The sequence below is a fragment of the Chiloscyllium plagiosum genome, chromosome 7, assembly GCF_004010195.1.
Source record: "Chiloscyllium plagiosum isolate BGI_BamShark_2017 chromosome 7, ASM401019v2, whole genome shotgun sequence".
In the NCBI taxonomy this organism is placed as follows: domain Eukaryota; kingdom Metazoa; phylum Chordata; class Chondrichthyes; order Orectolobiformes; family Hemiscylliidae; genus Chiloscyllium; species Chiloscyllium plagiosum.
Genome location: NC_057716.1, coordinates 95,958,015 through 95,970,784, shown reverse-complemented (window position 1 = coordinate 95,970,784; position 12,770 = coordinate 95,958,015). Strand labels below are relative to the sequence as shown.

The window sequence follows — 12,770 nt, the reverse complement described above, 5'->3', positions numbered from 1 at the left end:
ACAGGGGTTCAAATCCCACCGTAGCAGTTGGTGAGATTTGAATTCAATGAAAATTTGAAATATAAAGCTAGCCAATGGTGACCAAATAATCTCTGTTGATTGTTACTAGTTCATTATCGTTGCTTAGAGAAATCGCTATCCTTACCTGGTTTGGCCTACATGTGACTCCAGACTAACAGTAGTGTGGTTGAGTCTTAACTTTACACAACAATAGAATGGGCTAGAAATGTTGATCAGCCCAATGACACCCACATCTCAGGAATGAATTAAAATATAAACAAACAAAAATAATCAAATAGTGTATTGGAATGGATGGGGTCTTTGAAGGGTATCTGAAACACCGTGCTTGGAGTGTTGTTCATAGAGGACAATGGGGACTGGATAGAGTATGGGCTGTCAGATTAGCGAAAGGGGGATGTTGCAAACTGACAAGAGGCACAGAATAGTTGACATTGGCAAGGGATGGCAGGGGCTGCATGTTCACATTCACAAAGTTGTTACACAGGAAATAAGTGTGACTGACAGGAAGCTCATGTTAGACAGAAGACATAGTTCATTCAACAATATGATTAAAGTGCAATGTACATTATCTTTACACATGGCACTAAAGGACCTGAATTCTCTGCTTCAAATTAATCCATAGATCATGTAGCTGGTAATGTTTTCTGATATTTTGCATATCCGTTGAAGTCAAACACTCAAAGGACCAACATTATCCACATTGTTAACCTTGATATTGTAAATAATGCTTCGGTTCAATTAAAAGTGAGAGAAAAAAGGTGCCAGCTCACCTGTCATGTTGCAGTACACAAGAAGGGGTTCCAGTGGGCCGCTGCCATCTGGGTCAATGGAGAAAAAGTCAGACATCTGCCCTTTGTGCCTGTACGCTTCACATGACTTTTCATACAAAGCTGCAAAAAAAAACAAGAGCATAACAGACAATAAACATCTAAGATCGTAATTCGAGCTTATCAAAGAAATGAAAGGCAAGAGGCTTTCACCAGAGCTGGAGAGAAGAACCTGCTCTCCTGTTGTCCAAATGGCCCTGAAACTCAGACACCAGGTTTGGTCCCTGGTTTGATTATTAGTTGTCCTGACAAGAAGAAGGAACTTGCAATTTGTATATTTTGAACACAGAGAAGGCTCTGAACAGTCTGGTGTTTGATAGCATCTGTGCTGAGAAAAGGGGAGTGAAAACCTCAGGTCAATTTGGTTGGAAGTTCATCAACCAGAAAGGTCAATATAATTCCTTTCCCTGCAAGTGTTGCCAAAACAGTAGGTGGTTTCTAGTCCCTCTGGTGTGATTCACACTATCAAACTTCTTTTTTTTAATGTATTAATGTAATACCTTTCTTGGCCTTAGGATGTCCCAAAGTGCTTCATATCTAATTACGCTCTTTTGGAGTGTATTATTGTTGAATTGTAGGGAAATGCAGCAAATCTGTGCAGACTAAGGACTCGCGAGCAACATTTGGATAAATAAACCGATCAGCTGCTTTCCCGATAGAGAAGTAAAAGAATTGGCCAGGGCGTTGGGAAGAGTTTTTGTGCTCTTCATCATATAGGGTTGTAGAATCTTTGACATTGACCTGAAAGGTTGAATAGGGCTGCAAGTTAGCACTACTTCCGGAAGACAGCAGTACGGCATTCCCCTGGCAGTGCAGTGAAATCTCAGCTTAGACAAAAAGCTCACATCTTTAGGATTGGAGTTGAACTCACAACCTTCTTGACACACGAGGCAAAAGTGCTACAGCTGAGAAAAAGATGAATGGAATTTATACTCTTTTGTAGGAAATACAAATTTCAAGCGTTAAATCACTTTTGGCCCATTTGGCTCACATATCCATTTTTACATTTGTATTAACTCTGAATCCTTCTCTCTAAGCTGCATTGCTGTTCAGCGGTGCCATGTATGCCAATCAGCATGTCAATGCATTTATTTTTGCATGTGCAGTTATTGCCACGCACAGACCTGAGAGGTCTGCACATTACGACGAAAATAATTAAGAGAATGTAGACCTTCAGTTAAATGTATAATTTCCCTCACCTTATTTTTATGAATTATTAATTTACCCACTATCTTTTATCTATAGTACATACTCATGTAAAAGTTGAATTATTGCAATAATTTTTTCCAGGTCAGAAGACATCAGAACAGGATAGCTTTTGAAGTGTTGGCATTTTGAAATCCAAGATAAACCTGTTGAAATCAAATATGGAAAAACCAACAACACTACAAAATGCACATTCACAAGGACATTAGAACATAATAACCAGGAGCAGGAGTAGACAATCCTGCCCCTCAAGCCTGCCCTGCCATTTAATATAATCATAGCTAATCTCATCTTGGCTTCAACTCCACTCTCCTGCCCGCTCCACATTACACTTCAATCTGTCACTAATTAAAAATCTGTCTACCTCCTCCTTAAATTTACTCCACGTCCCAGCACCTATCACATTCTGGGATGGTGCATTCCACAAATTCATGTAATTTCAAAGAATTTCTCCTCATATCTGTTTTAAATCTGCTACCCCTTATCCTAAAAGTATGACGTCTAGATTGCCCCACAACTGGAAATATCCTTTCTATGTCTACTTTGTCAATTCCCTTTAGCATCTGAGAGACCTCTTTTGGATCGTCCCTCAGTCTTCTCGCATTGAGTGTGTATCGGCCTAAACTGCTCAATCTCTCTTCATAAAACAAATCTCTCATCTGTGGGATCAATCCAGTGAACCTCCTCTGATCTGCCTCCAATGCAATTACATCCCTCACCAAGTTAGGGGTCCAAAATTGTATGCAATAATCCAGATGTGAACTCATTAACGTCTTAGACAGTTGCAGCAACACCTCTCCATTTTTTAATATTCTATTCCTTTCGCAATAAAAGCCAAAGTTCCATTTGCCTTCCTTATGACCTGCTGCATCTGCATGCTAATTTTCTGTGAATTATGTACAAGTACACCCAGATCCCTCTTCACTAAAGCAATCTGAAGTTTCTCTCCATTTACACAATAAGTTTACTTTCTGCTCTTATGAATAAAATGGATAACTTCACATTTATCAGCTTAAATTCACTTAAACTCCATCTGCTAAATTTTGTCCATTCACCTAACCTATCCATAGTCATGAGTAAATTTCTTATTTCTTCATTACAACTGACTGTCTGACCTATTTTAGTATCATGTGCGAAGTTGGCTATAGGACTTTCTTTTATCACTGCATCTAGGCCAGGAACATAGACTGGAAATAATTAAGACCCAAGGACTGTACTCTGATGGCATTCCACTAGTTACATCATGTAAACCAGAAAAAAGACCCATTTATCTCAACTCTCTGTTTTCCGTTGGTTAGCCAAACCTCTATCTCAGCTAATACATTACCCCAAGACCCATGCGATCTTACTTTTTGTGTAAAATGTCTTCTGGAAATCCAGATGGACTACATCTACAGGATCAAACGAATTTGCTTCTTTCCTCGTTCTACCTATATTGTTGGTACCTATGTGGTCAATAACAATGGGAACTATCCGGTCCTGCTTCAAATTCAGATGAGATATCCTCAACCCAGGCACCAGAATGGCATCATAGCATTTGGGACTTTGTATTCTGGTTCAATTATTACGATTCCTAATCTGATCATTATATAATTTAAATAAATAAATAGAAAATTTAAATGTATAACTGTTTCAAGCATTTATGAATACTCATTATCAGGAGCAGTGAAATCAAATCAATAGTATCTTCAAGATTATATTTTGAATCTGAAATTTTTGACTTGATTCCCTGACTCTTGAAGATGTGGAGGTGCCGGTGTTGGTCTGGGGTGGACAAGGTCAGAAGTTACACAACATCAGGTTATAGTCCAACAGGTTAATTTGAAATCACAAGCTTTTGGAGCACAGCTCATTCACCACCTGATAAAGGAGCAGCACTCTGAAAGCTTGTGATTTCAAATAAATCTGTTGGACTACAACCTGGTGTCATCTGACCTCTGACTCTTTGAGAGTCCTTGACTCTTTAAGCTATATCGTTTTGTTTTCTCTTATTCTTAAATTATTAAATTGGTGCCAAAGTGAAGCTTTTCACTGCATTTTATTGTATTTCACTGTAAAATACACAGGACAATAAACAAAATTAATTCAGTCATGAAAAACTGGAGTCAACTCTGACATGAGATACAGTGAAAGTTAGAGCTTTGCTTTTAATAAAAATCTGGGGGTTGACTTTTAAATGTGCTCGACTTTTAAATAAAGATTATATAACAGTTCTCTTGCAATACATTTGTACTTTAAAATACATGAGAATAAAGTTTGCTGAAGTTACTGTTTACTTCAATAATTGGCTGGTTTAGTCTTTTTTTCTATAAAGCCAACAGTATAAATTTATGTGAAAATGGCAATTCTAGAGTATTGATTCCATTGAAAATCCAATGAGCAAAACGCAAATCATTTGTTCAGATACAGGATTCTATGTTGTTGACAATCCACAGGGAGAATCACTGATCAATATATTTCATGGGTAAAGAATTTTTCAGCTGACTGGGCTGGCTATGGACAATCAAAGGAAAAGAACAGTTTATAGGATAAACTTTGTGTTCAAGCTTTTTCTTAACTTATTCATATAATTCAGGCATCATTGGCTGGGCCAGTTTTTATTGCCCATCCCTAGCTGCATTTCAGGAGGTGGTAGGAAGCAAACCTCTTGAACTGGTGATGCCATGTGCTGCTGTAGGCAATGGCACAATGCACTGGGAAGAGGAATCCAGGATTTTGATCCCGTGACACTTAAGAAATAGGTGATATATTTTCATGTCCGGATAGTGAGTGGCATGGAGGGGTACTTAGTGCTGATGGTGTTCCTATGTATCTGCTGCCCTTGTCCTTTGAGATGGATTGCGGTTGTGGATTTGGAAGGTTCAGTTTAAGCGTCCTTGGTGAATTTCTGCAATGTATCGTGTGGATGATCAATACTGATGCTGCTATGTAGCAGTGGTGGAGGGAATAGACATTTGAGCAGCTTCTGCCAATCAAGCAGACTGCTTCATCCTGGATGGTGTCAAGCATCTTCAGTGTTGTTGGAGCTGCACTCATCCAGGTGACTGGATCACATCGCACTCCTGAATTGTGCCTTGTAGATGGTGATCAGGTTTTGGGGAGTCAGGAGGTGAGATACCCACTTCAGGATTCCTAGTTTCTGACACTGTATTTCTATAGTGAGTCTGGTCAAGTTTTTGGTAATAGGAACCCCCAAGATGTTGAAAACGGGAAAATTCAGTGATGGTAACAGCCTTACATGTCAAGGGGCAGTGGTAAGATAATTTCTTATTGGAGATGGTCATTACCTAGCATTTGTTTGACACAAATACTACTTGCTACTTTTCAACCCAGGTCTTGATATTATGCAGGATGTTGCATTTGAACATGGACTGCTTCAGTATCTGAAGAACATGAATGGTGCAGAACATTGTGCAATCATCTGCAAACATCTCCACTTCTGAGCTTATGATGGAGAAAGGTCATTGATGAAGCTGCCTAAGGTGGTTCAGTTCAAGATACGACCCTGAGGAACACCTGAAGATATATTCTTGGAGCTCACAAAACTGACCTCCAAAAAGCACAAACATCTTCCTTTGAGCCAGGAATGACTTTAACCACCAGAGAATTTTCCTATTGATTCCAGTTTTGTTCAGGACTCCTTAATTCTACATTCAGTCAAATGCAGCCTTGATGTCAAGAGCTGTCACTCTCATCTCACCTCTGGAATCTAGCTCTTTTGCCCATATTTGAAACAAGGCTGTAATGAGGTCAAAGGTTGAGTGGCCCTGGACGAACCCAAACTGGACATCACCGAGCAGGTTGTTGCTGAGCTGGTGCTGCTTGATTGCAATGTTGATAACATCTTCCATCATTTTACTGATGACCGACAGTAGTAACTGGGGTAGTAACTGACTGGGTTGGATTTGTCCTACTTTTTATGTACAGGACATACCTGGGAAATTTTCCACATTGTCAGGTAGATGCCAGTATTGTAACTGTACTTGAACAGCCTGGCTAGGGGAGCAGCAAGTTCAAATACTGACCCAGCTAGTGATGTTCATGTCCCACGAATAAATAAAAACAAACCCTGACTAGGAACTATTTTGCCTTTCTTTCAATGTGTCTTCTTGAAAATTCTGAAACACGCTTTCTGAGCAGCACTGTGGATATCCTTGCACCCCAGAGTTAAAAAAGGCAGCACGCCATCAGCTTCTCACAGGCAACATGAGATAGGCAGCAAAAATGCTGCTTTAACAAGTCATACTCACTGCTCACAAACAAATACAGACAAGGAGAAAAGCATGATTGGCCAACAAGTTGACTCTGACTGCCTTGAGACTTTGACACAAAGGTTCAGAAATGCTTTTTACCAATATTGACATTCGGTACCATTTAGTGACAGTAACATGTTTCAGTATTTCAGTTGTAAGCTTGAAAGGAAGAGACTCCACTTTAAAAAGAGTATGTTGGATATCGACGTAAAATTTCTATTCTTTCTTTTGCCAGAGCATAAATTGAATGCAACTCTCCATCACTGTTGAATGCTGATAGTGCATTCAAAGCTAATGTTGGGTTCTGACTTATCCTGAAAATGGAACCAAGAAATCCCAAATTCAGCCCATGAAGTCATGATAGATAAGGCAGCAAAAATAAAATGCAATTTACATATATACCTATCATGAGGGGCATATATTGTGTGAATAACCAAGGTCTTTTTCCTTGGGTGAGGGAGTCCAAAACCAGAGGGTGTAGGTTTAAAATGAGAAGGGGAAGGGTGTGGATGTAGATTATATTCCCGACAGTGTGGAAACAGGCCCTTCAGCCCAACCTGACCCTCCGAAGAGTAATCCACCCAAACCCATTTCCCTCTGACTAATGCACCTAATACTATGGGCAACTTAGTATGGTCAATTCACCTGACCTGCACATCTTTGGACTGTGGGAGGAAACCGGAGCACCCGGAGGAAACCCAGGCAGGCACGGGGAGAATGTGCAAACTCCACACAGACAGGTGCCCGAGGATGGAATCGAACCTGGGTCCCTGGCGCTGTGAGGCAGCAGTACTAGCCACTGAGCCACCGTGCCACCCTAACGTGATGGTTCCACTGTAGGTTTGCTTGCTGTGCTGCAAGGTTCATTTTAAGACATTTCGTCACCATACTAGGTAGCATCTTCAGTGAACGTCCGAATGAAGCACTGGTGGTGTAGCCCACTTTCTATTTACATGTTTCAATTTCCTTGTGCTGGTGATGTCATTTCCTGTTCTTTTTCTCAGGGGATGATAAATGGGATCAAAGTCAATGCGTTTGTTGATAGAGTTCCGGTTGGAATGCCATGTTTCTAGGAATCCTCATGCGTGTCTCTGTTTGGCTTGTCCTAGGATGGATGTGTTGCCCCTGTCGAAGTGGAGTCCTTCCTCATCCATATGTAAGGATACTAGTGAGAGAGGGTCATGTCATTTTGTGGCTATTTGATGTTCATGTATGCTGGTGGCTAATTTTCTGCCTGTTTGTCCAATGTAGTGTTTGTTACAGTTCTTGCAAAGTATTTTGTAAATGACATTTGTTTTGCTTGTTGTCTGTATAGGGTCTTTCAAGTTTATTAGCTGCTGTTTTGTGGGCTACCATGATGCCAAGGGGTCTGAATAGTCTGTCAGTCATTTCCGGGATGTCTTTGATGTATGGGAGAATGGCTAGGGTTTCTGGACATGTTTTGTCTGCTTGTTTGGGTTTATTGCTCAGAAATCGGCGGACTGTGTTCATTGGGTACCCGTTCTTTTTGAATGCACTGTTTAGGTGATTTTCCTCTGCTCTGCATAGTTCCTCTGTGCTGCAGTGTGTGGTGGCTCATTGAACCCAAGGAAACTCAAACATGTTAAAAGAAAGCGGGCTACACCACCAGTGCTTCATTCAGAGGCTCACTGAAGATGTTACCTGATACAAAATGTCTGAAAATGAACCTTCCAGCTCACCTAGCAAATGTACATCCAGAAACTCAACCTGAGCTACAAATCTTCTCAAAACTTGAGAAGGAGAAGATTTAAAAAAGACCTGAGCAGTAACATTTTCATGCAGAAGATGGTGTGTGTATGGAACGAGCTACCAGAGGAAGAGGTGGAGGCTGGTACAATTACAACATTTAAAAAGCATCTGGATGGGTATATGAATAGAAAGAATTTGGAAGGACATAGCCAAATGCTGGCAAATGGGACAAAGTCAGATTAGGATGTCTTGTCAGTGTGGATGAGTTGTACCAAAGGGTCTGTTTCAATGCTGTATGACGGTGCAGGTTAGGTGGATTGGCCATACTAAATTGCCCTGTAGTGTCCAGGGATGTGCAGGTTAGGTGGATTAGCCATGGTAAATGTGGGGTTAAAAGGGATAGGGTGGGGTTTGCATCTGGGTGGGATGCTCTTTGGATAGTCAGTGCTGACTCAATGGGCCAAATGGCCTCTTTCTGCACTGTAGAGATTCAATTATTCTAATTTCTTCTCTACATACATGCTCTCCTTCGCATACACGTTCTTCTGGCATTGAGTACAAACATGAATTAATTTTCCCAGAATAGGCTGTTTGAGTGATGGTATTTATGATGGTCTCAGCTATAAGCCTCCCATTTTTTGTGCTGTTTTCTGCAGTTAAATGTGTGTATACTCTCCATTGATTGTCAGTGATGTGTTCTGTGCAATATTGTTTTATGCAGCAATGATGAGAAATAGAACAAAGAACATGGGGGCACATCAAATGGATTTTCATGTTGTGTGGTAACGTGTACGATGCTAGTGTTTAATCCGTAAGCTTCTAAATAATTATTTCGCAAACTGGAAAAAATCCCAAAACCAACATGAAAATAAATTTGAGTGCACCTATATTTTTTGTTCTATTTCTCATCATTGCTTCACAAAACAATATTGCAGAGAGGATATCACTGCTAATCTATGGACACTCTACGCACATTGAACTGAAAGAAATGGGAGGCCTATTACTGAAACAAAAGCCACTTGGAACTCTGATACTTGGTTGCCTTGGCAAACAGGGCCAGGCTAATCAACATGGGTGGACTCACAGATTGAAGTAAATTTATTTTAATGCTATTATGGACCGGACCAAACCCCCTTAAAATATACTAAAAGATAGCCTAGACCTTAACTATTTCTTATATTTAAAGTCAAGTGTAAGGCATTGTATTCCAGGTGTAGTTTGCCAGTATTGGTTTTGCTGTAGCCTTTCCTTTCAGTGCTGTGAGTCTGTCTGCCGGCCTGCTTCCACACAGACATAAGCTTCTTAAACAATCTGTGCTCAGCAAAGGATTTCGTTTTATCCCTTTACATGCCAACCTCAATGAGTTTTGGAATTTTTCAGAAAATGAACTGGTAGTTGGACACAAGCACCAAGCAGTGATAAGTCAAGTAACCCCGCAGAAGAAATCAATGGGGTAGAACAGGTTATAACAGAAAACAAAAAGCCAAACACATTCTTTGGGGAACTAAGTGACCCAGACATAGATTTTTGGTCACTATTGCTACAGGTGTGACTATGAGCAGGTTGTGTACCATGGTCAATGGAACACTCTATAGCTGGCAGCAGAGCAAGCACATGGTTCACAAAGCGCAGCACATAGGGTTTACAGCATCCTACAATCAATTCTCCAGTACAAATGGCACCAGATAGGTGAGAACATGTGCTCAGTCAAAATACAGAATTCTCCCCATTCAACATGAATGCATGTCTTCACCTCAATCTTCTTTAAATGGCAGATGCAATCAAACTAGACAATCTAAGAAGCAAAAACGGAAATTTTTGGGAAAACTCAGCAGGCCTGGCAGCATCTGTGGAGAGAAATCAGAATTAATGTTTCAGGTCATAGAGTCATAGAGCAGATCCTTTGGGCCAACTTGTCCACGCCGACTGAGTTCCCCAATCTAAACTCTCCCATTTGTCTGCATTTGGTCCATGCCCCTTTAAACTTTCCTATTCATGTACCTATCCGAATGTCTTTTAAGTGTTGTAACTGTATCTGCATCTACCGCTTCCTCTGGCAGTTCATTCTGCACATGAAGGATCACTGGTCCTGAAATGTTAACTCCGATTTCTCACCACAGATGCTGCCAGACTTGCTGAGCTTTTCCAGCAATTTCTGTTTTTGTTTCCGATTTCCAAAGTCTACAGTTCTTTGTTTAGATAATGTAAGAAACCACTGGTTTAGTGAGGGCCAATCATGGACCAACAAGTCGAGAAACATTTAGATACTGAACAGCCAGTCATGGGACACCTGGTCAAAGGACAATGAGAAGATTTCAAAATGTTCTCCAGACTCAGGGCAGAACAGGAAGAGAGCCAAAATCAGAGATTACAGAGGAACCTCGTTTATCTGAACGACACGGGTGGGGAGTACTTTGTTCGGATAATTGAATGTTTGGATAATCAAATGCTGGATAACACCACCTAGCCAAGCATCAGGACCTTACAATCTTGCCGGATAATCTGAAGTTTGGATAATCGAAAGCTGGATAATCGAGGTTCCTCTGAATTTCTGCTGGCAAATAAATTTGTTTCATGCTGTTCACAATATGAAAACTTCCACAGTCACCAAGTCAGAAACAGTTCAGACTACAAGGATCAGCAAAGTTCGTGAGGAAACACAGCAATGAGATAGCCAATTGGTGTTGTACTGGAGGTAACTGATGAATCTTCACCAGCAGTAACTCCTTCTGCAACACAACTGGGTGAACAAATAGTTATGACAGATAAGTCTGGTGTCACATGTTGAGTGGATTCAAAAAATGCAAGTTCAAGCAGAGATTTTGATTTCCTTAATTTCCCCAGGATACTTCAAACTAATGTGGCAGGGAGATGGAAACCCGAGCAACAGGCATCATGGGGAGTGTTTGATAAGATGGGAGCGGCAAAATCAAGAATGTCTAGTAGGAAGAACAGACAGGGCCAGGTTAATCCGTGGGTGGACTCAGGGATTGAAGTAAATTTATTTTAATGCTATTATGGACCGGACTAAACCCCCTTAAAATATACTAAAAGATAGCCTAGACCTCAACTATTTCTTATATTTAAAGTCAAGTGTATGGCATTGTATTCCAGGTGTTTTTTGATTGGTTAAACTACTAGGCTTGAAGCAAAACACACTTTTTCTTACACTATAGTCAAAACAAACAAAGGACGAATTCAAGTAACTTAACTCTATTAGAAAATTTAACAGAACAATAGATTATTTAACTACAAAACAGTAACTATTCCAATCTAGTAACATCACATCAACAAATCCATGGCAAAGGCACATTCAGTAAAACAGACAGTCTCACATGCAATTTGCTGGTCCAGGTAGAAAGAACATCGAGAGAAAACTGAGAGAAAGAGAGAGAAAATTCAAGTGTTTTGCTGTAGAAGGGAAAGATTTACAGCAGCTTCCAAATCCAAACAGCTACTGAAAGTTAAAACTAAAATCCTCGTTCCATGGGAACTTGACACCACCCATTCAGGCTGCTTCTATTATTTCAACTTTTAAAAAAACTTAAGGTCTCACAATCTGTTTATTGTATTGGCTTGGAATAGACCATTCTCTCTCTGTCTCAAACTCTCTTCGTAAAAGAAAACAGGACAAAATACACCTCCTAAAGCTATAGTGTCTTCATAATGCAAGGAGGAGAACAGATAGGGCGGATGAGTTTAAAGCCTGGATTCATATATGAGATGATGATGATGTGGTAACCATTACAGAAACTTGGTTGAGAGAAGGACAGGACTGGCAGCTCCATGTTCCAGGGCTTAGATTAGTTTAGATCCTCTACAGTATTGAAACAGTCCACTTGGCCCCAACATGTCCACACCGATACTCTGAAGAGTTACCACCTAGACCCATTCCCCTCTCCTATATTTACCCCTAACTAATGCACCTAACACTATGGGCAATTTAGAATGACCAAATCACCTCACCTGTACATCTTTGGACTGTGGGTGGAAACCGGAGCACCCGGAGGAAACCCACACAGACATGGGGAGGATGTGCAAACTCCACCCAGACAGTTGCCCGAGGCAGGAATTGAACATGGGTCCCTGGCGCTGGGAGGCAGCAGTGCTAAATACTGAGCCACCTTGCCACCCTTAGATGTTTCTGCTAGGAGAAAATGAGGACTGCAGATGCTGGATATCCGAGTCGAGAGAATGGCGGTCAGGCAGCATCTGAGGAGCAGGAGAATCAACATTTCGGACATAAGCTCTTCATCAGGAATGAGACTTGTGGGTCAAGGTGTAGACAGATAAATTGGATGGGGATGGGGTTGGGAGGAAGTTAGCTGAGAATGCGATAGGTAGATGTAGGTAGGGGAGAAGGTAATAGGTTGGGGAGGAGGATGGAGTGGATAGATGGGAAAGGTGAGGGACAGGTCAAGACGGCAGTGCCAAGTTGGAGGCTTGAGACTGGGTAAAGTGGGGAGACGGGAAATGAGGAAACTGGTGAAATCCAAATTGATCCCATATGGTTGCAGGGTCCCAAGGCAGAATAATGAGGCGTGCTTCTTCCAGGTGTCGGGTGGTAACTGTTTAGCGGTGGAGGAGACCCAGAACCTGCATGTTCTTGACGGAGTGGGATGGGGAGTGGAAGTGTTCAGTCACAGGGTAGTGGGGTTGGTTGGTGCGGGTGTCCCAGAGATGTCCTCTGAAACGATCAGCAAGTTGGCATCCTGTGTCCCCTATGTAAAGGAGACCACATCAGGTGCAATGG

At 41.1% G+C, this 12,770-nt stretch overlaps 1 protein-coding gene across 3 annotated transcripts in view; it reads right to left on the bottom strand.

The window, feature by feature from the left end:
- Positions 1 to 12,770, bottom strand: part of LOC122551780 (contactin-associated protein-like 5) — a 1,278,965-nt gene that overhangs the window by 462,723 nt on the left and 803,472 nt on the right. For all 3 annotated transcript variants that reach the window (XM_043694245.1, XM_043694243.1, XM_043694244.1), the window contains one exon: positions 792 to 911. In XM_043694245.1, the coding sequence (XP_043550180.1) occupies positions 792 to 911 (120 nt within the window). The remainder of the gene's footprint in view (positions 1 to 791; positions 912 to 12,770) is intronic.